Source organism: Ammospiza caudacuta, chromosome 7, assembly GCF_027887145.1.
Source record: "Ammospiza caudacuta isolate bAmmCau1 chromosome 7, bAmmCau1.pri, whole genome shotgun sequence".
Classification (NCBI taxonomy): Eukaryota; Metazoa; Chordata; class Aves; order Passeriformes; family Passerellidae; genus Ammospiza; species Ammospiza caudacuta.
Window position 1 is genome coordinate 19084509 of NC_080599.1, and position 24364 is coordinate 19108872.

The 24364-nt window shown below is 54.4% G+C and overlaps 2 protein-coding genes across 2 annotated transcripts in view; one reads left to right on the plus strand and one right to left on the minus strand.

The window, feature by feature from the left end:
• The first annotated feature begins 6513 nt into the window (after positions 1 to 6513).
• PIGC (phosphatidylinositol glycan anchor biosynthesis class C) lies at positions 6514 to 7392 on the plus strand. The gene has a single exon (XM_058808917.1). The coding sequence runs from the start codon at positions 6514 to 6516 to the stop codon at positions 7390 to 7392; it is 879 nt and encodes a 292-aa protein (XP_058664900.1).
• Positions 7393 to 15135: 7743 nt separating this feature from the next.
• The window catches only part of DNM3 (dynamin 3), a 171053-nt gene continuing 161824 nt past the window's right edge, over positions 15136 to 24364 (minus strand). The window contains exon 20 of the mRNA XM_058808196.1: positions 15136 to 19357. Within this exon, the coding sequence (XP_058664179.1) occupies positions 19288 to 19357 (70 nt within the window). The 3' untranslated portion in view covers positions 15136 to 19287. The remainder of the gene's footprint in view (positions 19358 to 24364) is intronic.

Here is a 24364-nt window from a genome sequence, read left to right on the forward strand (position 1 = left end):
GTTAATCCTCTGTTAACGTGGGTCCTTTTTCGGGCTCGTGCTGCCCGGAAAAAGACACCTGGACCGTCTGTAACTCTTTGTATTTGTTGTCTCATATTGTCCTAATTCAAATTGTCCAAATTATTATTACTCTAATTGTATTACTATTTTTATAACCATTTTATTACTATTCAACTTTCACAATTTTCAAAACAAGTGATTGGCGTTTTTCACAGGCAATTTGCGCCGAAAGGGAGGCTGTGCAAAAAACTAAAGGTTGGGATAATTTTCTTTGGAAAATCCAACAGGAGCAAGTCCCACTCCAGCTGAACAGGTGATTGCTCTTTCATCACTCAGCAAACTCCTGTGACACATGGGCTGTGCCTCTGGGCTCCCAGAAGGGGACATGGCTTCGATTCCAGTCCCACACTGGCTGAAATCCCGGGAGGTGTTCCAGGCACAACCTGAGCAGCACCTTGGCAATGCTGTGACACCGATTCAGAGCCCTGGAGCTGGAGAGCACAAACGAGCTCAGCCACTGGGGAGCTCCTCTTGCCATCTGGGGGGGTTGGTGGAATGGGGAAGCTCCAAAGGCTGCTGACAGCTGGGACACAGAGAATCCAAAAGAATTCTTGCTCTCGTGATGGAAATGTGGTGTGGGGGCTTGCAGTGGGGTGAACCCACCATGGTGGGTGTCAGCACCTGCTGTCTGAGCCCCCTGGGAAAAGAAAAATCAAATTTCACTGCTGAAACCGAGAAACAGCCAAACTTCACAATGAAAGTGTGAAGCTCTTTTAGCCTTCATGTCTGGGAGGACAGCGTGGGATGAAGCTTCCCCTTCCCTCTCCTCACTGTGCCCTGGGGTGGGAGGAAGGGCTGGGAAAGCACCCGGGGCAGCCCAGGGCTGGGTTCCTCTAGGGGGGATGTCCAGCACCTGCTCCAGCAGGGCAGGGCAGGGCTTCCGTGGCTTCCTCAGCACAACCCCAGACCTGAGACACACATCCTGGGCTGGAGGGGGCTCAGAGCCCTGGGCAGCAGTGCCAGGAGCACGGCAGGGTGGCACAGCCCACCCAGGAGCACCAGCACCTCTGCTGGGGATCCTCATCCCAAAGGGCTCACCAGGCACACACAGGGAGCCCCACAGGCTCAGCTGCCTCCCTTCCCCTTTCTGCCCACTGCTGAAATGAACTGAATTCCCACCTGGCTCCATCCCCTCCCTGCTGAAATGAACTGAATTCCCACCTGGCTCCATCCCCTCCCTGCTGAAATGAACTGAATTCCCACCTGGCTCCATCCCCTCCCTGCCAGGTATTTAAAAACAGGCAGAGGGGTAGGGGCTGGTGGCAGCAGGAGTGTCACTGCTCAGGGATCCAGGCACCCCTCCCTGTGGCTTGGGGCAGGGAGAAGCACTGCAGGGGTGAAACACTCCTTAGCCCTTACTCAGCACATGGCTCCTGCCTGGAGCTCCAGGGAAAAGGGCAGGGAGGGCTCCTGGTGAGGAGATCTGGGAAATCTCTGTGTTTCCAGGCTGAGGCCATGCTGTGCTTGAACAAAAGCTTCTTTACTTCTTTACTAGGCAAATGGGAAGGGGAGCATAGGGGAGGATCCTCTCGCAGCACACCAGGCTGGAACAGGGAGTTGCAACCTCTTTTTGACCTGTGCACACCAAGTTTTTCCCCACTTCCTAGAAAAACCAGCAGTGTTTGCATACATGGTTTCATCCAATATCCCCCTCCCCATTTATAGAACAAAAATATCTCCGTGTCAGACACTACAAACCTTGTTAGAAACTCCGTGTCCCTTCAACTTGTGTGTCCCAGAGCTGCAAGGGGAGGGAGGTGGCTGCTGCAGGAGGCTCAGGGTGGGCAGAGCTGGTGCTGGGGAGCTGCTCTGGGGGAGCCACCACTCCTGAGAGGACATTGCTCTTTCCCTCTGGGCAGGTGGGTTTTGCAGTGTTCTGCCACCTGCAGCTCGTGATGCAGCTGTGGAAGAGCTGGCTCAGCAGTTCACATCCATCCCTACACTGCACATTCAGGGCTAAACAAGGGGGAACTGAGTGAGAAACCACTGGGCAAAGCTTTGTTTCGGAGCCCCAGCCCTGCTGTGCCAGGTCTTGGAGACACCCACGTGCACCATAGGACCCTCCTTGTTCCCAAATCTCAGTTTTCACCTTCCAGCTTCCATGACAACCCATGCTCAGGTCCCACAGGCAGTTTTATTATTTTATCTCCAAGGTCTGTTTTGCTCCCTGCATCTCTGTGTTGGAGATGTGCCACATACAGCTGAAAGTTGAGCTGAGCTTACCTGAGCAGCTGAAGTTTGGACTCATCCCACCCTGGAGCACCCTGCAACTGCCAGAGCTCATTGCTGGTGTCATTTTTGGCTGTTGTTTCCTAGGGGTTTTCTTTTTCTCAATCAGATTTAAAATCAAAAACATCTTTACTAGGCGGCAGCTGATGGAGTTTCCCTGCAAAACAGGCCCTGCTGCCCCACTGCCCTGGTGCTGGCAGGCCCTGGGCTGGGCTGGGCTGGCTTGTCCCTTTTGCAGAGCCCTCAGTGGGTGCTGGGGAGGCTGTTTTGCCAGAGGGATCTGTGCTGACCGGCAGGGAATGCCAGGAGTGAGGCAGCTCAGTTTCACAGCCCCCCACGTGCTGTGCTGTGTGTTCCAGAGGTCACATCCCTGCAGGCACGTGGCTTTCCACAGCTCATTTCTGCTGCCCCACATCCTCAGCCTTCCCATCCTTCTCCCCCTGCAACAGGCTCAGCAAATCCCAAACCTTGCCCTGGTATCTATCAGTCCATTGTGGGCTTCTCAGACCCAATCCCATTTTCCTGGACTGCTGTGCCAGCCCTGAGCAGGTTTCTCCAGCAGCCTTGGTAGCTCCTCAGCTCAGCTCAGGAAATGTGACCTGCACCCAGGAAAGGGAGCAGCACCATGGGCAGGCAATCCCAGCCCTGTCTGCCCCAGTATCCCCCCAGGGCTCAGCCCAGTCCCTGAATCCAAACAAGCCTTACATAGGGGACTGCAGGAGAGCAGGCACAGCCTGTGCCATGGGCCCTTGTAAGGCAGGAGACATCTCTGGGCATGGAAAAATGCAGCAGCTGGAGCTGTGCCAACCTCCCTCCTCCCTGAGCAACATTCCTGTGCAGGGAGGGTTTGGCTCCAGGGCCAGAGGGAAGGCTGGGGGATGGCTTGGCAGAGAAACCAGGCCCAGGGATCCATAGCTGTGCCCTGTCACTCCTGGGGGTGACACAGGGGAAGAGCCCTGTCTGGGGCACAGGGAGCGGCACAGGACCCATCCTCACCCGTGCAGGCTCAGCCCCTCAGCAGAGTGTGCTGCCCAGTTATTTGGGAGCCTCTTTCTGTAGCACAGGTGATGGTCCCGTCCCCAGGGGAACACACACCCTGAGGCAGCCCTGAGCAGTGCCTGCCATACTTTGATATTTAAACATCTCCAGTGGAGGTTCACATCAATCCCAGCTATTTCAGTCCCAGCCTGTCACCTTTCCCACCTTCCCTCCAGACAACCTCAGCAGTGAATCCCAACACTCAGAGGAGCAGACTCTGAATAAATCTGCAGTGGGGTCCCTTTGCCAAGCCCCAGCACACTCAGAGTTTGTAGGGCCATGGCACCCAGCTCCTCATCCCTGCACCTGAGCAGAGGGGCTCAGAGCCACCCCACAGCCTCTCCAGTGGCACTTGGGGACACTGAACTGTGAGGGGAGGGAGGTCCTGTGGCACAGAACCCACAGTGGGAATTTCGATGCCCACAAAGGACTTTTGTATTCTTGACCTTAGCTACTGCTTATCCTGCCAGGAGAGCTCCCAGGAGGGCTGGGGGATGACTCCATGGCACAAGGTCCCCTCTGAGCAGCAGGGCTGGCTGGTGACGGTGACGTGGCGGGTCCCGTGGCAGGACCTGCCAGGACAGCTGTGCAGGCAGGACACTCACTGTCCCTGACAGTCACTGCCCTGCGGCAAAGTCTGGGCCACCTGGGCAGCGCTGAGCTGTCCTTTGCACCGTGGGCGGCGCCACCACACGTGGCAGTCACACGCTGTCCCCTCCCAGGGACACAGGGCCAGCACAGCATCGCAGCTGCTTCGTCACTGGGGTCCCCCGAGCACCAGGTGGGTGCCAGGCCCTGCGGGTCTCAGCCCTGGGCTGGCATTGCCAGGGGTGCAGAGCCAATGCCAGAGAGATCCAGGTGGGCACCCATGGGGATTCCAGGCTGTCCCCAAGGGTTTGGTGGCACTTTGCTGGCATCACCCAGCATGGCTCAGGAGCACTCTGAGCCACCGACCAGCCCCAGCCTCCCCCTCTCCCTGCCTCCAAAGGCACTCTGCTGCCCCACAGCAGAGACTTGAAAGGACACACAGAGTACCCATCTGTCACAGACATCTTTTATGAAAAATTCTTTTCCTTAGGATTTTTTGCTCCTGAGAAGCTGGGAGGCCTCAGGAACAAAATGTAAACATTGATTATCTGCTGCTGTGGAATGCAACAGGTGAATCTGTGATTGGTCTTGTGTGGTTGTTTCTAATTAATGGCCAATCACAGCCCAGCTGGCTCGGACAGAGAGTCTGAGCCACAAGCCTTTGTTACTCATTCTTTCTTTTTCTATTCTTAGCTCGCCTTCTGATGAAATCCTTTCTTCTATTCTTTTAGTATAGTTTTAATATAATATATATCATAAAATAATCAATCAAGCCTTCTGAAACATGGAGTCAGATCCTCATCTCTTCCCTCACCCTCATACCCCTGTGAACACTGTCAGACCTATCACCTCTGTTCTCTCCACTGGGATTTCCACATGGACCTGACCATGTGGAAGCAGCCTCATGCTCCAGCCCCATGCTCTTCTTGGTCCCCAGAGCATCACAGATGTGCAGAGAGCCAGGGCCAGGTGACAGCAAACCTGCTGCCACCGCCCCCAGTGCGAGCACAGGAGGTGGCATTCCTCTTCTGTGGTGGTCGTGGCACTTTTCAGAGCAGCAGGAATGGCTCTCTGCCCTCCCAGCTTTCCTCCTGCATGCCCCAGCTTTACTCCATGACTTTGGGAGAAGGACATTTCGTTCAAAATCTCAAGTTCCCAGGCGCTGGGCACCGAGGCAATGCCAGCAATCCCAGGAGCTGGCAGCACTCCCTGTCCCTGTGGGCGCTGCCTTGTGCCCATGGAGGCACGTGCATGGCTCTGTGCAAAGCTGGGGCTGGGGGCTTTCAGGGAGGGCAGCTAGAACCCAGTCCAGCTCCATCCTGGCTGGGAGCCTGCTGGAATCACCCCATGGCAGGGGTACCTGCTCAGGGTGAGCAGCTGCTTCTGCCCTGCCCAGCAAGTGCAGTGACACAGGGCTGGGAGGTGGCACTTTGGAGGTGTCACTGTGGCGTGGCTCAGCCTGAGGGCCCCCCAAAGGCACAGCAGCAGTGTGGGTGTTTCCTGCTGCTCTGCACGTGTCTGAGGAGCTGGGATCTGTTTGGGGAGTCTCCTGTCCAGGCTCTGGGTGAAAACAACCGGAGAGTGGGGCCATGAGGGCCCTTCCCACAGCACAAACCAGGCCCTGTTCGGGGCTGCCTTGCCCCGGGGTGAGGCCTCTCGAATGAGGCCAAATGAAGCAGCTCCTCAGCAGCAAGCACCTCTCTGGGGCTGGCAAGGCTCAGACCTGAGCACAAGCAAACACAGACGTAGGGAAAACACTGTGAAACCTCCCTTAATGTGCCTCTGTCCCCTTGCTGCACACGCTGAGTCCCTTGGGCAGCACAGGAGATGGATGTGCCTGCGGAGCTGCCCCTCTCCAGCCCCGCTCTCCTCCTCCTGCTCCTCTCGGGCTGAGCTGTGAGCAGGCGGGAGCTGCAGGGGAAGGGCGCCCTGCAGCATCACACCCACATTCCTGAGCTGCCTGCTGAGCCTGGTTTGGCCAGAAAAGCAGGTGCCTGGCTGGACCGGGACGGGGAGTGGGGTCTGCAGCATGGGCTGGGGCCACGCTGCCAGCAGCAAAGCCGGGCACGCACCGGGATGTCCAAGCACAGAGAGGCCCCGGCTGAATCCCATCGGCGGCTGTGCCCTCCTCGGGGGCTGCAGGGATTCAGCCCCTCGCCAGGGTGTGGGAGCAGGGCAGGAGCATCCCTCCAACCCCATCTCTCTTGCGGGGCCAGGCAGGAGCGAGACAGCCCCAGCACGCACCGGCAGCAGCTGCAGTGGGACAGGGACTTGCGGCCCTCGGGATGAGCAGATCCCAGCACGGAGCTGCGCTGCGCCCTGAACCCAGCCCAGACGCTGCTGAAGCTCACACGGAGCGGGGAGCGCGGCCGGGGGGAGGTGACCCCTCTGAGGCGGGGCGGTGCCCGGCCCCGGGACCGGCCCCGGCTCCCGATTCCGCCCGGGGCTCCGGCCCGTGTCCCGGGATTCCGGCCCGTGTCCCTCGGTTCCGGCCGGCAGGTGGCGGCCGTGAGCGCCCCGGCGTCCCTTGCGCCGTCCCCGGCAGCGGCGGGACCGGGACCGGGCTCGGGCCCGCGGAGCCCCCGCCGTGCCGGGGCCATGGAGCCGGTGCCCGGGCGGCGGTGGCAGAAGGTGCTGTACGAGCGGCAGCCTTTTCCCGATAACTACGTGGACCAGCGGTTCCTGGAGGAGCTGCGGAAGAACGTGCACGCCCGGCAGTACCGGTACCAGGCCGTGGTGTTCCAGTCGGGAGCGGTGGTGCAGCAGCTGTGCAGCGTCTGCGTCTTCGTGCTCACCTGGTGGTACATGGACGCGGGGCTGCTGAGCCCGCAGGGCCTTTTCGCAGCGGCGCTGGTGTCCTCCCTGCTCGGTTACGTCCTGTTCGACGCCGTAGACGGCGGGGCCGGGCGCTGGGCGAGCGGGCGGACGCGCTGGGCCGACCTCAAGAGCACGCTGGTGTTCGCCGCCTTCACCTACGGCTTCTCGCCCGTGCTCAAGACGCTCACCGAGTCCATCAGCACGGACACCATCTACGCCATGTCGGCCCTCATGCTCCTGGGGCACCTCATCTTCTTCGACTACGGCGCCAACGCCGCCATCGTGTCCAGCACGCTGTCCCTCAACATGGCCATCTTTGCCTCGGTGTGCCTGGCGTCGCGCCTGCCGCGCGCCCTGCACGCCTTCGTCATGGTGACCTTCGCCATGCAGATGTTCGCCCTGTGGCCCATGCTGCAGAAGAAGCTGAAGGCGCGGACGCCGCGATGCTACGTGGCCATCACGGTGCTCTTTGCGCTGGCGGCGCTGGCGGCGCTGGCCACCGTGTCCAGCGTGGGCGCCGTGCTCTTCGCCTCCCTGCTGCTCGCCATCTCCTGCCTGTGCCCCTACTGCCTCATCCGCCTGCAGCTGCTCAAGGACAACATCCACGGGCCCTGGGACGAGGCTGAGATCAAGGAGGATCTCTCCAGGTTCCTCATGTAGCCATGAGCAGTGGAAGGTCCTGGCTGGGGGACAGCCCTATGGGGGGACACCCGAGCCAATAAAGTCTCACACGGCAACAAGGACCAGCCACTCTTGTGTTCCCCAGGATCCGCTTCCAGCCCTGGCTGTGGTGGAGGAAGGAGCTGAGCCATGCAAGGATGCAGGCAGGGGAGGGGATGGCTCTGGCCATGCAGCCCCAGGGGTACAGGGGATGTGTCCCAGAATGTCAGCCCAGACTGGGGTACAGGGGATGTGTCCCATGCAGTGTCAGCCCCACACTGGGTACAGGGGATGTGTCCCACACTGTCAGCCCCACACTGGGGTACAGGGGATGTGTCCCACACTGTCAGCCCCACACTGGGGTACAGGGGATGTGTCCCACGGAGTGTCAGCCCACACTGGGGTACAGGGGATGTGTCCCATGGAGCGTCAGCCCCACACTGGGGTACAGGGGATGTGTCCCACGGAGTGTCAGCCCAGGCTGGGGTACAGGGGGTGTGTCCCACACTGTCAGCCCCACACTGGGGTACAGGGGATGTGTCCCACGGAGTGTCAGCCCAGGCTGGGGTACAGGGGATGTGTCCCATGGAGCGTCAGCCCCACACTGGGGTACAGGGGATGTGTCCCACGGAGTGTCAGCCCAGGCTGGGGTACAGGGGATGTGTCCCACGGAGTGTCAGCCCCACACTGGGGTACAGGGGATGTGTCCCACACTGTCAGCCCCACACTGGGTACAGGGGATGTGTCCCACACTGTCAGCCCCACACTGGGTACAGGGGATGTGTCCCATGGAGTGTCAGCTCCACACTGGGGTACAGGGGATGTGTCCCACACTGTCAGCCCCACACTGGGGTACAGGGGATGTGTCCCACACTGTCAGCCCCACACTGGGTACAGGGGATGTGTCCCACACTGTCAGCCCCACACTGGGTACAGGGGATGTGTCCCACACTGTCAGCCCCACACTGGGTACAGGGGATGTGTCCCATGGAGTGTCAGCTCCACACTGGGGTACAGGGGATGTGTCCCACACTGTCAGCCCCACACTGGGGTACAGGGGATGTGTCCCACGGAGTGTCAGCCCCACACTGGGTACAGGGGATGTGTCCCATGCAGTGTCAGCCCAGACTGGGGTACAGGGGATGTGTCCCACGGAGTGTCAGCCCCACACTGGGGTACAGGGGATGTGTCCCATGGAGCGTCAGCTCCACACTGGGGTACAGGGGATGTGTCCCATGCAGTGGCAGCCCCACACTGGGGTACAGGGGATGTGTCCCATGGAGCGTCAGCTCCACACTGGGTACAGGGGATGTGTCCCATGCAGTGTCAGCCCAGACTGGGGTACAGGGGATGTGTCCCACACTGTCAGCCCAGACTGGGGTACAGGGGATGTGTCCCACACTGTCAGCCCAGACTGGGGTACAGGGGATGTGTCCCATGCAGTGTCAGCCCACACTGGGTTACAGGGGATGTGTCCCACACTGTCAGCCCACACTGGGTACAGGGGATGTGTCCCATGCAGTGTCAGCCCACACTGGGTTACAGGGGATGTGTCCCACACTGTCAGCCCACACTGGGTACAGGGGATGTGTCCCATGCAGTGTCAGCCTCAGGACCCTCAGGGGATGCAGAGGACTGGGCACTGCCCGGGAGGGCTGCAGGGCAGGGCCTGCTGAGGTCGCTGGAGCTGCAGGACAGAGCATGAGGGCTTGAACGGGGCAGAGCCCTCCTCGGCTGCTCCCTGGCCCTTGTGAGTGCCAGAATAGCCTCCCACCACCGCCAGACACCACGTTACCCTAAATCCCTTACCCTAAATCCCTTAGGAGAGGGGGTATGAGAGTGCATCACGCCTTCCTCTCACCTCCAACCCCTTTGCAGAGGCAGATCCTGCAGCAAGGCCTGACCTCGAGGCACAGGGATGGAGCTCAGCGCAGCCCCCATGGGCGCACACACCCAGCTGCTGGGGGGATGCCAGGGCCCGGGAGCTCCCACCCGCCTGTCCGCTGTCCGTCTGTCCGGTGTCTGTCTGTCCGGCAGCGCTCCCACCACAACAGAGGGCGCTCCTGGCAAACGAGTGCCGCTGGAGGCCGGGCCGGGATGGGCAGCCCCGTCCCTGTCGCCGTCCCCGTCCCTGTCCCCGGAGCCAAGGGATGCCCACACCAGCCCCAGCCCCATCTCCCAGGGCTGTATTTGCCCCCGCCCCGGTGTTTTTGGAATTTCTCTTTGGGAAAAGCTGCAGAGTGCAGCTCCTGCTCGATTTCCCCCATCCCAGCGAGCCGGAGCTTTTCAGGCGCTCCTTTCTCGGAAATGAGCAAGCCCCGGCGGAGTCCCCAACACCTCCAGCGCTTTGTTACCGCTCCTGCCAAGTGTTAAATGTTGCTGCTGTCGTCGTGGTAACGACCACATCTCATTTTGCTTTTAATTAAAACCCGTAGGAGTCTGGAGGCCGTGCTCAGGTCTCGCGGGGAGCACAGCTGGCCAGATGCTCAGAGTCACCATGACATTTTTTAGCTCTTTTTTCACAGGGGGGTTCCCAGAAAGCTGCTCGGTGACCCCGATGTCCATCTGACACTGGGCTAATGCCAGTGTAATGCTGCCATCCCAAACAGGGGCAAGGCTGGAATGTAAATCAGAACTAAGCCAAATCTCATCTGCTTGGCCCCTGGCTATCATAGAGAGGCTGCAGGAAAGCAGAGTTTCTGTTGCACCCCCTCCTCCAGGGGGAAATCCTTCCCCGCAAAGCACCTTTCCCAAATTCACACTGTCAGAAGCAGCTGTGGGTTAGGAAAACTGCAGGCACTGACCACTCAGACATTTCAGGTGGTGGAGATGGGCACAGGCTGTCCCCTTGCCCTCAGCCCAAGCAGGAACCTGTGCAGATCTGGGGACCCACAGCAGGCTCTATCCCCAGCTCCAGGGGATGCAGAATGTGTCCCACCCAGCCCCAGACCTCTCTGCTCTGCCCCATCCTTCCCTTCACCTCCTTAGAACCAGCCACAGAATTCTAGGATTGGATAAGAACAGCCTCAGTCCTTGCCCCTGGGGAAAGGCTCAGCTGCCCACAGAGCCACCTTGCCCACCCTACCCTGGGAAATGGAAACCAAATCCCTAGCCTGGATGCACAAAGGGACCTGAAGGGAGGAGGAATGCAGAAGAGAGCCAGGGAGAGGAGAGGAGGAGACACAAAGGGCAGGCAGGGTTTCCCTGGGACTTCCCTGACCTTCTCCTGAGGACACGTGCTCTGCAGGGCTGCTGCTATTTAAGCTGCTGTGTAAACGGCCATTATTGGTATGTCTGCATGCCTGAGGTCAGAACATCCTCTGCAGAGCAGGGTTTGGCCATAACTCTTCACTGACCCAGTAAAGCATTTGCTCCCTGAGCAAAGCCCCCCTGAGACCCAAGAAGTGGCTCCTGGCTGTTGATGCCACAAACACTTCATCAACCAACCCTGAGGGGTTAAATGTTCTTTTGCATTCCAAGTTTCTTTCCCTAAAGGTTCACTCCACTGAGATCAGTCCTTCCATGGGGCTTTTTCTTTTGATTTGAAGCTGGCCAAGTGTGAGTGGCTGTGAAGTGGCTGGGGATCAGCCTTGCTCCTGGGGGAGCTGCTGACACGTGCCAGCTGGAACCTCCATGCATCCATCTCCAGCTTTGCTGCAGGGAAAGGCCAGGGCAGCCACCCACACCGTGCTCTCAGGGGGCTGGGAAGCCTGTGAAGAACAAAGCTGGGCTCTTTGATCAGGAAACCAAACCAGGATTTTGGTCCTAACCCACCCACTGCCCTGTAATGTCACCCTTGTCCTCCTGCCCCTGCCACAGCACCAGGGCAGCTGCAGACAGCACAGTGAGGTGAAACAGCTTCTTCAGAGAGCCACCCTGGGAGCCCACGTTGAAGAATGTGCCGGGGTTTCCCAGCTCACTGTGCCTGTTTCCACTGTGCCAGGGTTTCCCAGCTCCTGTACATTTCTACTAAAGAGATTTTAGAACTGGCTGCCATAAACCCGTGGAATCTGGAGTCCTGTTTTCAACAATATTTCTTAAGAAGGTAAAGATTTGTGTGGAGGATTTCCCACCATAAAATGCCCCAAGAAACCAGTTTGTGCCTTCCAGCAGCAGCTGGGAGCTCAGCAGCAGCTCCTGGCTGGGTGCTGTGGCCAGGCCATTGAGATAAAATATCATCCACCTTTAATCTGCTGTTGGTACCATGAGGGACTGCAGGGAGAGCTTCCCTCAGCACAGAACAGATTTTTTTAACAACCTGGAGAAAAAGCAGCTTGTAAAGTTCAGTCCATCCTCCCTCCTTCTCTTTTACCTGAGGCATGGGCAGAAGCTCCTCAAGAGCTCCCCAGTACAAACACTGTTGTTTCTGCAATGCACAATTCCTGAACTCTGCTGAGGGGTTTCTGCCTCAGCACAGGTGAGAGCTGCAGCCACCCTCAGCTCCTCCATTCTTGGGACAGTTGTTTTGCTGGAACTGCAGATCCAGCTGTTTTCCAGTTGTTTTCCTGCAGCTCTAGGTCTCCCTTTCTCCCTGTCTCAGGGTACTGGGAAGCACCTGCCCCAGTCCCAGCAATTCCCAGTTTAGCACACACAGTTCCAATGGTATTGAGCAGGGTTTGGGGTTTCCCACACTTTTTACCACACTGTTGCTGTTTCTCTGTTCTACTCTACCAAAAGACCAAGTCTAAGTGAGAAGAAGGAAAAATGTCTGTAAGTCCACAGTTTTCTGGGCTTGTATTTTGAGCAAACTCAGTGCTTGCTGTTTACCAGCTCATGCAGGTGCTTCAGCAGCTCCCTGGATATTTTGGAGGTCAGCAGGACCTCAATCAGCTGCAACAAGAGGAACTGCCAAAATTCAGCAAAGGTGCGTCAGACCAGGCTGGAAAACAAGCTGAGGCTGGCTGTCACCTTCTGCACACACAGAGTGATCCCATGCTGAGGGAAAACAGCCACTTCAACCCATCAGTTCCCCCCTTCTCAGACTGCCCCTTCACAGACTTCTCTGGAACCCAAAACAAGCACATCATCTAAATCCCAGATTTTCTCTTTCCCACAGGGACGGACACATTTGGAATCCCAGAGGTAGCTCCTTCCAGCTGCTTGAGCTCAGATGCTCCAGTGAGGTTGGCTTGCTAGGAATTCAGAGGCTTAGCTTGAAGAAAATGGTCAGAACAGCTGCAATTTATTTATAATTGTGCAGATTAATCAGTCTAGGGACTGTCTGGAGACTGCTGCAATCTTCTCCTTCGAGTTTCCGCTCAGCCAGGTGCTGCTGCTGCTGCACTGGACATGTTTGGAGCTCTGCTGGCTCTTCTTCCTGCTCATGCTAAGCCAAAGCCATTTGGATGGAGCAATCCTGGTGCTGAATGCATTCAGAAGAGCTGGAACTCCAGCAGAATGTCCATCCCTCCCTCCCTCCCTCCCTCCACAGCCTTGGAAGGTGGGAGGCTCCACAGAGCCCAGGTAATTTCTCCCACAGGGTAAGAATGTCTCTGTGTGAGAAGAGGGAGTAAACTCTTCAATAGAAACACAGGACATTTGTAGTCAGAATTTTATTTTCTTTATATCCAGGCTTATCATTGACATCTGAAAATAAAATCTTTCATTTACAATTAGGCTAGTGCAAATTAAAGGTAATTTTGGATTAAAAAAAAAATAAAAAAGACACTGCATGTAACACAAAAGAAATGTGTGTGTTAGGATGATCTTCCTGGAACAGCTGGTGGAGGTCGCCTAGGAAAAAACCAAAAAATAACCCAAAAATCACAGGGAGAGGGGGAGATTTAAAACAAAAGGCCAAGATACAATAAAATGACTCATTCACAAAATTATCTTAATAAAATGGGGTAAGAGAAAAAGGCACAGAACATGCATATTAAGGAAAAGAGCAAGAGCAAGATTAGAATCAGCTGGCTCTCAGCACAGCCTGGCTTTCATCCTCACCCCTCCCTTCTGACCTGCCAGTGCCAGAGAAGCAGAACAATCCCATCCCAGGTGTGGAGGTCACTGCTCACAGCCTTTCTAATTTTCTTGCAGCAAATTCTACCCTCTGCAAGGGCTTTTCTCCTGGCAGCCTTAAAATCCTCACCATTATCTGCTTCAAACACTGTTCTTGAGTAGAACTTCTGTGAGGCTCTGATGAAATGAGGAATGATCAGACAGGATGGCCCTGGGGTGACAGGAGGGGACATTGCTGGGAAAGGACAGGACAAGGCTGGAGAGCCCTGGGGCAGTGAGGGCACAGAGCAGCTGCTGCCCCTGGTACCCAGCACAGGGCACTGAGCTCCCCTGGCACCCAGCACTGAGCTGCCCTGGCACCCAGCACTGAGCACTGAACTCCCCTGGCACCCAGCACAGGGCACTGAGCTGCCCTGGTACCCAGCACTGAGCACTGAGCTCCCCTGGCACCCAGCACAGGGCACTGAGCTGCCCTGGTACCCAGCACTGAGCCCCCCTGGTACCCAGCACTGAGCACTGAACTCCCCTGGTACCTGGCACAGGGCACTGAGCTCCCCTGGTACCCAGCACTGAGCTCCCCTGGTACCCAGCACTGAGCTGCCCTGGCACCCAGCACAGGGCACTGAACTCCCCTGGCACCCAGCACAGGGCACTGAGCTGCCCTGGCACCCAGCACTGAGCTGCCCTGGCACCCAGCACAGGGCACTGAACTCCCCTGGCACCCAGCACAGGGCACTGAGCCCCCCTGGTACCCAGCACTGAGCTGCCCTGGCACCCAGCACTGAGCTGCCCTGGCACCCAGCACAGGGCACTGAGCTGCCCTGGCACCCAGCACTGAGCTGCCCTGGCACACAGCACAGGGCACTGAGCTGCCCTGGCACCCAGCACTGAGCTGCCCTGGCACCCAGCACAGGGCACTGAGCTGCCCTGACCAACATTCCTGGCTCCAGGCTCACCAGGGGAACCTGAGGGGCTCCAGCCAGAGGGGACACGTGGGACACTGCTGTTCCCTCAGAGGGAGGGCACAAACTGCCTCAGCCACATTAATGACCAATAAAGAAATCTCCAAATATTACAGGAAACAGCAGGGATGTTCCTGCTGTGCTCATCCCACCTTTTGCTCCCTTCTTTCCCAAAACCCCCACTGTGGGGTTCCCAGAGGAAGCTGCTGTGTTCTTTGTGCCCTCCAGACCATCTCCAAGCACTGATTGCAGACACTCGGCTCGTCCTGATCTGCAGGAGGAACTGAGTAATCAGGACATCTGCACATTTGTACACAATCTTTAGGGGCAAATCCCTTTCAGGCATATTTTAAGTCCAGCTCCTGCTTTGGAGGACTGAGTCAGGTCTTCTGCTCAGCTCTGAAACTCTCTGAACGTGCTTTCCTCAGCAATGCAGTGAACCCCAGGTACTGCTTGTAAGACATCCATCCGTTTCCCAGCACAACATCTCTGCAGCACTCCAAGGCCCTTGCAGGGGAGCAGGCTGAATGCTTCCCAAGGGGCTCCCCTCCCCTTTAATGACATCTCCAGTGATCTCAGCACAGCAGCACCTCCAATAAATCCTCCCTGCAGTCCCCACCGAGGCACTGTGGAATGCTGAGATGGTGGTGCAAGAGACAGAAGACACCACTCATACACATGCAGAAAGTAATAATAAAAGCCCATCGAGAATGAGAGTTTATTTCAGGTTCAGAAATGCAGCATAACATTTTTACAGCAGGTGTATGTGATGCTCAGTGATGATCACGGTTTCGGGAATCCACTCGCTGTGCTCAAAGGTCAACACCAGGAACCATTTACAGATTACGAAACCAAAGGCAGATATTTTGGCTCACATCAAGTAGGGCATTAACATACAGAGCAAAAAAAAAAAAAATCAGAAAGAAATTAAGCGTTTGCTTCTTACAAAAAAGAAGTCATCGTTTAGCCTGTCCTGGAAAAGTAAAGAGACAGCAGTAAAGCAAACGGCCGGCAAGGCGGACAAATCATAGATCAAGCAAGAGTGGAGGGCTGTCGGGACGGGAGGAGGAGCCGTCGGCATCAGCTCGCCTGCAGACAAAGCAAGAGGAAAGACAGGCAGAGTAACATTCATTTACACGAGGGAGCTGCTCTGCAGCGGCCTGGGAGCGGGGGCAGGGCCACAGCAGGAGCAGCTGTGCCAGGAGGGCACCGGGAGGCTCCCTGCTGGCACAGGGACAAAGCAGGGCTGCTCTCAGGTCGGGAGGCTTGGGCTATTTTAAGACAGAAGGACAGAACTAGTCAGGAATGTCAATATGCTGTACACATCATGGTTAGTGGAGCTCTCTGGAACAGGGAGGATAATATTTTCTATGTTATACTTGAACACGAAATGCCATAACCTAAAATGTATCTTCTTTAATATAATAAATAATCTACTTTTAGGAGACTTACTCAGAAAGTGCAACAAGATCAGCAATAAAATAAACACACGTTAACTATGTACATAAGCCTTTTTGTTGAACATACAATCTTTTTAACCCTAGCACAAGATCCCTTGAGATCCCAGGCCCAGAGCTGTTCACAGCACACGCAAGCTCTTTTGGTCAGCCACAGTGGGGTGAGGTGGAAATGTTCCCTGGGCAGAGATCCAGGCTCAGCCTAAATGTAGTATTAGATGAGCACCCTCCTGAAACTTAGCAACTACACCACCCAGATCTTTGTGTACCTCACCTAAGACAAGAAACTCTGGTGTTGCTTCATTATTGCTCCACTGTGCCCTGGCAAGCAGAGCTGTGCCAGAGGGAAGCAGAGGGGGCAGAGCAACCTGTGCCCCACAGACACAGAGCTCAGGCCTGGCTCATCCCACCTGAGTGCTCTGCAGAGGTGCCCAGTCCCTCTGGCAGACCCACAGGGAGCTTGTCCTGCTTTCCTTTGGGCATGGAGTCAGTTGCTGCCAAGGCTGCTCCTCCAAGAACAAAGGACAGGACGGATGGGACAGCCAGCATCAGGAGCAAGTGGGACAAACAAACCCATTCCAGGCACTCTAGAGCAGAAGGAAGTGGGCCAAGGCTGCAGGACAGAACTTACTCAACTGGATGTGGCAATTTCTTGGGAAGCATTCAAGTGGTTTTCCTAGAAACAAGTTTCTGTGGTTTATTCTCACAAGCACATACGCAAGAAGAGGTGAAATCATCAACCCCTGGATTTGTGCTTATGGTTTTTTATTAACCTGCACACCTAAAAGTGTTGCATTTAGGGCCCAGGGCCAGATTTAGATGAGATCTCAATGAGGATGCAGAGGAAGGAGGGCTGTGCAGCTGTGTCCTGCACCCTCAGCATCAAGCACAGGACCAGATGGTGCTGATGCCTCATTGCCTCCTCCTCCTCTTTCAGGTAAATCCACCCTTGAGAGCTTTATTTACAATTCAGGAGTACTGCTGAGAAACAGTTCCTTGGGGGCAGAGAAAAGGCCAGTGCTCAGTTGTGCCACCTCTTTCCTTATGCTTGGCAGAAAGAGTCATTACAGTAAATCAGGGAGTTTCAAGTAGGGAGCATCTAAAAGCACAATTTTAGGCCAGGAGCTGTACCGTGTAATTGAGGCTCCTGAATTACCAGCATTGCCTTGTGTCCCCTGCAGCCACACTGGCCTGAATCCCCTCCTGGGGGTCATGGTCATCAAAGGACAGCTAAGCTGAGTCCCTGGGCTGTGGTGGGACAAACCCAGACCGTGGCCTTGCAGTGTCCTGGAGTGGGTTGGGTTGGTCCCTGCTCATGGATGGTGCCATGAGCAGAGACATCTTCCACTAGACCAGGCTGCTGAAAGACCCATCCATCCTGGTCTTATACCACCATGTGAGTATCAGAGTTTGATATTCTGATATCAGAAGTGATATCAGTGATCTCTGTGGCTCAGGCATTTAACCTGGCTTCCCACCAGCAGGCAGCTGCCAGTCAGTAGCAGAGTTCTGTTAAACTGTTTGGAAATACAGGAGTGCTGGCAAGGCAACAATATGGGCTACTGTGGCTATTCACAAAAATGTATCCAACAGATGCAGCACAGCTTACAGCAGAGAGCACTGAGCAGTGGAAAGCTGTGTAGAAGACAAGAATCATCAAAATATGTTTTCTTTTTTGTAGTAAAAATTAGTATGACTGTGGGTGGTTGTTTTCAACCTTGAAAGCTGATTCTGTGCATTGGCACTGGAGATGTGGACCTGTTCCCCAAACAAACAGCAGCATCTGCTGAGATCACCAGGATGCCAGGGCTTGACAAACTTCATCTCCACCGTGCCTCACATGTGACCTCCAGACTCCCTAGGAGTGTGGCACCAGTATGGGGTTGGCAGGAAATGGAAGTTAAACTAATACACAAATCATGATGCTGTCCCAAGCTCGTCTCTCCTCTGCAGGCTGGAACATGATTTGCTGCACTGGTGAGCACAGCTGATCAGCAGCCTGGAAATTAACAGAGTAATTCCCCATTTGTTGTGGCTCTTGGATTGGATTCTTCCTAACCATGGGGCTACAGCATACTGGAGCCCTACAAGCAGTCTCAATAAATACATTTATTAGACTGATTGTACTGGGGGCCTTTGAAACCAGCAATTGCTTTGCCAAGGGATCTGTAAGCATAATTTTAATAGCAGCAATTCATATTTTCTAAAGGAACAAGGCTAAATTCCTCTCTAGTTTCATTCTGTTAACTCAGTAAGTTCTAAGCTTTAAGGGTGGCGCTGACCCTAAGTGTTTAAAGTGAAGTAATGCAGTTAAGACAAAAGGTTTTTATAATGCATTAATTTATAACGTGTAAAACAAGAGGCAGGGGGCACCTCTGCAAGTGAGCAGCTGCTAAAATAATCCAGGATGCACAGCTGAGCACTTCCCAGAACTTAGCTGGATAAAGCAACAGTAAACCAAGGTGTGTGCAAGGACCATGTAATGCAAAAAGAAAATCTTTACACAGGGGACACAGGGAAACTTTATTGACTGGCATGTGAAAATATCACAAAGGTCTCACATCCAAAGCCTTGGGAAGCTCAGCTGCCAGTCCAGGCTGGAGCTCCCACGGTGGGCACAGGAGGGGGACCCAGCCCAGCTGTGCATGTGTGTGTGTCTCTGTGTCCTTCTGGGTCACAAAGGGACCAAAAGCAGTGCTCAGTTCCCTGGGTCCTGCACACAGCCCATCTCCATGCACTCACTCCCCTGCAGTGCTTCCCAGGAGCACAGTGGGAGCAGGGACAGAGGGAGCTGCTGTGTCACACCCCAGCCCTCCCAACCACCCTGTCCCCTCCTGGCTGTGGGGTGGGATAGCTCCCTGGGAGCTGGGGCACCCCAGCCTGCTCCTCACCAACCCAACCAACCTGGCATGGCAGCTGCCAGGATGGGCATACAGCAAAACGTGCCTTGTCCCATGCACACCCTGCTTGTTTAACAACATTCCTTAAAACTAAAATTTGGATAAGGACAGTTTACAGGAAAAGCAAGCCTCTTACAAGAGAGACCTGCAAGTGTAGGACCTTCAGAAGAGCTTGGTAAGAAAGCACATGGCTTTTCTTTGCCCAGTTTAGCCATTACAAGAGAAAATAGAAAACCTAGAAGGTATAAATAAAAGCAAGATTCCTTTCAGGTAAGGGAGAAAAAAAGCAGCAGATAAATCAACACATGCACAAAGACACACAGAGTCAAGCCCTCCAGCTGCTGTGGAGGACTGTGAGCACAGTTGTCTGGGTGGAGATATGTGTCAGTAAGTTAGATAATATCAGTTATTGCAGAAGGAAAAGTCAAGGCAGCACAGACCTTCCCCAAACATTGAAGACCTCATAAACAATGCAGAATGGACAGAGAATATCAGTAAAATTGGTTACTTGCCTAGAGATGTCCATACATGCGACTATACACTGGTTATTGTGACAGTTACCAAGCAATTTGTTTCCACATATTTGGTTAACAACGAGTGACATGCCAGAAACTCCTTTTAGTCTAACAGGGAGGAGTCTAACGGACGGATTACAGTGGGCCGAGTAGGTGAAGGGGGCGGTCTTCGACTGGAGAGAGAGAGAGAAGAAACAATGAGCACAAACACTGAGCACAGATCCTGAGCACAAGCACTGAGCACAAACCCTGAGCACAAACACTGAGCACAGATCCTGAGCACAGACCCTGAGCACAAACACTGAGCACAAACCTGAGCACAAGCACTGAGCAAAACACTGAGCACAAACCCTGAGCATAAAGCCTGAGCACAAACACTGAGCACAAACCCTGAGCACAAACCCTGAGCACAAACACTGAGCACAGACCCTGAGCACAAGCACTGAGCAAAACACTGAGCACAAACCCTGAGCACAAACCCTGAGCATAAAGCCTGAGCACAAGCACTGAGCACAGACCCTGAGCACAAGCACTGAGCAAAACACTGAGCACAAACCCTGAGCACAGACCCTGAGCACAGACCCTGAGCACAGATCCTGAGCACAGACCCTGAGCACAAACACTGAGCACAGATCCTGAGCACAGACCCTGAGCACAAGCACTGAGCAAAACACTGAGCACAAACCCTGAGCACAGACCCTGAGCACAGACCCTGAGCACAGATCCTGAGCACAGACCCTGAGCACAAACACTGAGCACAAACACTGAGCACAAACACTGAGCACAAACCTGAGCACAGACTCTGAGCACAAACCTGAGCATAGACCCTGAGCACAGACCCTGAGCACAAACCCACACCTCTGGCTGTTGTGACATGGACAAGCACGTGCTCGTACACACAGCAATCCTACTGCCATGCACCCCGAAGCCAGACAGCCCTGAGCATGCACAGGAAGGAAGGAGGAAATGGGTTTTGCCATTTCTGCCATGCTTTACCCTCTCACCCATCACTGTGCACAGCCTGGGGGCTCTGCACACACTGCTGCCTTCTGGAGCCACAAACCAGCAGGGCAGGGTGGTTATTCCCTGGTTTCAGGGCTCAGTCCCAGCCTGCAGCAGCTTCAGGTCTGCCTTGCAGGAGCAGGAAAATCTGCAGCTTCTTGCATACCTGGGCAAACTGTAGCCCTATCAATAGGCCTGAATCTGAGGCACATTTTGAGGCTTTAAATCAACAGTCTTGAAAATGCCAATTGTGGCCAGGGCTGCTGGATTCATTAATTTACCATGAATGCATTTCTCTATCAACTTCAGGAAGTGCTACATAGTCACAGATTTTTTGGGAAGACTTAGGTGCCTTCATTCAATTTTCCTGTGTACTGAAAACCTCTGCATTTTAATGTGGACTCTGTCATTCTCTAATAACAGACCCCAGAGCAAGAGTGAGCAGCAGTGATCTCCAAGCACATCCTACCTGCAGTCCAGGCTGCCATTTATCCCTCTCTCCCTTCCCCAAGGATAACACCCAGCTCTGCTGGAGCTGTAGACAGAGTCCCCCTGGTAGCTGTGTAACATTTTACCTGTTTGTGTGCAGGAAGGTCCCCCTCAGGGCTGTGTATAGGTAATTCCCTCAGCTCAGTTACTAAGAGTATTTTTTTGCTGCTCTGGTGCTGCATTTATCCCAGTGCATGTCCTACACACTGGTTTTGCTCCCTTTCTTTAGCAGAAAGTACCAGCTACTCACTCTCTCTCTATTCCTTAACCCAGCCCAGATCACCATGAGAGCCCATGGCTCACCCAGGCTCTGAGCAAGGTGGGAGCTGAGGCTCCCATCAGCTCCAGCAGAGCTCATTAATAATTTTTAAATAATAACAAAAAATTAATAATTTGCCCCAAAAAATGTGCAGCCCTTCCTAACCCATCCTCCACCTGTGCAAGTAGGGACTTTGTGCCCCTGCAAGTTGTGGCTCTGAAGAAGATTAGGAAGGAAATGTGTCTCATTCTGCTAAAACTAAACTGAAGATGAAAAGAATGTAACAATGTGTTAAATTTCTTTGAACTGGAACAAAATATGTGAGACAAATTTACACTTGACAAAACAAAAAAATCTCGTTTGGCTCAAAGTGCATCTTGTGTGACAATATTCTCTTTTGGTGAAGAAACGAGAATTTTAATCCCTACCATGCAACCAATAGAAAATATGCCAACTAAAGCATTCAAGTAAATCAACAAACTAAAAAAAAATAGGCAAAATATAATTTCTTCATGGTGTATTTTTCTTACAGGGAAAATGTTACTGTGTTAACTATTGTTTCTTGTGTTGCTCCAGTGTAGGTCTTCTGGACTCATTTCCAAAATTTGTAGTTTCATAAAGAACCACTTCTAAAGCTCTGCATTTCTGCTGGGTTGCATTACATTATTCCTTTGTTGAAATGCCTCACATTGCATTGTTTAGCGCTTACTGAAAACACTGTATCATATGTATGCAATTGACAAACAAGGGAAAATGCATACAGCTGTCTTCATATCAAATTTAAAAGCACAAACATGCATTTTAATACCAGGTTAAATGCAGCCCACTGGATTCAAATAATGCAATTTAGCCAAATCGCCATTTAACACAGCAGGATCAGAAACTGGAGAGCACAGTGGGAGGATTTCCTGGATGCAATCAGTCAAACCAAACCTGAGCCACAATCAGGCCCCGTTTCCCCCTTGAACCAGCGCTGTCACTGCACCCTGGCCTAGTTTGAATTTCCACTCAAGCCCAGTGCAGCCCTGAAGGGAAGAACTCCCCATTAGCTCTTCCCCACTGCAGAATGCCAAATGCTTTGGGAGAAGCTGATTCCCCCAAGGGGATGCTCTGATGAGGAGCTGCTGCTGAGCCACCCATCCTTGTCCCTGTGGCACTGCCCTACAGACAGGAGTGCTCAGAGCAGGGAGCTCTGACCCGGGGAGCTCTGACCCACCCGTGGGTGCTCTGTCCTGTCTGTGGGTGCTCTGTCCTGTCTGTGGGTGCTCTGACCCATCTATGGATGCTCTGACCCATTTGTGGGTGCTCTGATCCACCTGTGGATGCTCTGACCCATCTATGGATGCTCTGTCCTGTCTGTGGATGCTCTGACCCATTTGTGGGTGCTCTGACCCACCTGTGGATGCTCTGACCCATCTATGGATGCTCTGTCCTGTCTGTGGATGCTCTGACCCGTCTGTGGGTGCTCTGACCCATCTGTGGGTGCTCTGTCCTGTCTGTGGATGCTCTGACCCATCTATGGATGCTCTGTCCTGTCTGTGGGTGCTCTGACCCATCTGTGGATGCTCTGTCCTGTCTGTGGATGCTCTGACCCATCTATGGATGCTCTGTCCTGTCTGTGGGTGCTCTGACCCATCTGTGGGTGCTCTGATCCACCTGTGGATACTCTGACCCGTCTGTAGATGCTCTGACCCACCTGTGGATGCTCCCACATGTGTCTGGGATGCTGTGACACAGACACCCATGTGTCCTCCCGCTGGGCATGGGCAGCACATCCGTGAGGAGCGGGCAGAGCCCTCCTCAGCTCCAGCCCCTCAAGGGTGCTGCCTGCCTGCCGTGCACCTCCAGCTCCTTAACCCTCCACACAAACTGAGGCAGCAGGACCTGCAGAACCTCTTAGAGGAGGGCAATGTTTGGGAAAGGCAGGGCTGGGGAAAAGAGCTGCAGCAGCATCAGCATGTCCCTGCTACTGACAGGCTCCTGGGGTACCTGCAGCAGAGCAGGAAGGGGCACCGTGCCCCCGAGGCCCTGGGCAGAGCACAGGGGCTCAGCTTGGGGAACAGACAGGGGGTTCTGTTCCTTTTCCCCCCCCTTCTTTGCCACTGGCACTCAGCATCGGCTGGAGCTCGAGTGTGAATGAAGGAAAGAACAAGTTCTAAAGTTCCCTGTCCTAGACTTCCCTGTCAAGGTGACAAATCATTCTGTGACCATTTCTACACTGGGAGTAGCACTCAGACCTTCTTCATCCCCCTAACAAGAATCTCAACCCCAAAAACAAGAGACAAGGCTGTGTCTTTTGTCTCTCCCTCGCTCCTTCCCGGCCGGAGCAGGGGCCTGGGCTACCGAGAGACAACAGAGCCGGCAACAACTCCGGGGCAGCTCTGCCGAGCACAGCCCTGAGGCAGCCGAGCGTGGGCCCGGCCCCATGGCCCCCGAGCCAAGGCCCCTCACGGAGCCGCGGCCCCCGGGCAGGCCGGGGAGGAGCGGGGCCTGCAGGGCGGCAGGGGGAGCTGCAGCCTGCCCGCGGCCCGGCCGGGGACAGCGGGCACAAACAGCCTCCCCCGCAGCCACGCTGCCATCCCAGTGAGTAAATATGTGACTAAGGCCGCTTCAATGTTTAGTCTGAGGCCAGCGGGTGATAGCGGCGCAGACGGCGCGGGCCGGGTCTGTCCCGGTTATCGCAGCCGGGCAGCGGCTCCGGCCCCGAGAAAGCTCCGAGGGAAGCGGCGCTGCTGCGGGAAACCCTTTCGGCTGTTGCCGCCAACATTTCAGCTGCCTTTTCGGGCCGTGTCCCGCCTAACTTACTCTCTTGTCTTTGGGGTTGCTGTTATTTTGCTGCCTTTTTTTTTTTTTTTTTTTAAACTGTTTGTTAAAGTTAGTGCTAAAGGGGCAGGAGATCATTGGTCCCCCCGGGGTTGAGTAAACGAGTCTGCAAAAAGAATCAGTTCTTCTAACTAGCACACATTAAGCAGACATAAAGAATTTACCAATGAAAATTGTGGACTAAGTATGTATTTAATAACTCCCTGATGTTGCTGCAGAGACTTCTCCTTTGAAGAGCTCAGTGAGGTTTTGAATGGAGGGGAGCTCTAACCCCCATGCAAAAACTTTTTAAAAAAGGAAAAGTTTTTACATTTATTTTTAACCTTAGCAGCACCCCCCTCCCCCCCCCCCCCCTTCATGTTTCCAGTTTTAAAAGAACTCCTAAAAGCTTTAGCTAGGCAAATGCTGAGCAAAAGAAACTAAATAAAGCAAGTCTAGACTTAAAATTAGATCAGAAACATATGGGAGTTCTTCGAGCCTTTGCCTTCTGAGAAGCCCTATCGCTCCCCACACGGAGTGCACAAAATGTGCTTTCAGTAAAGCATGGCTGTAATTACCATGGGAGGCCCCGCTCGAAGATGGCTTCTCACAGCACAGCCAGAGGACT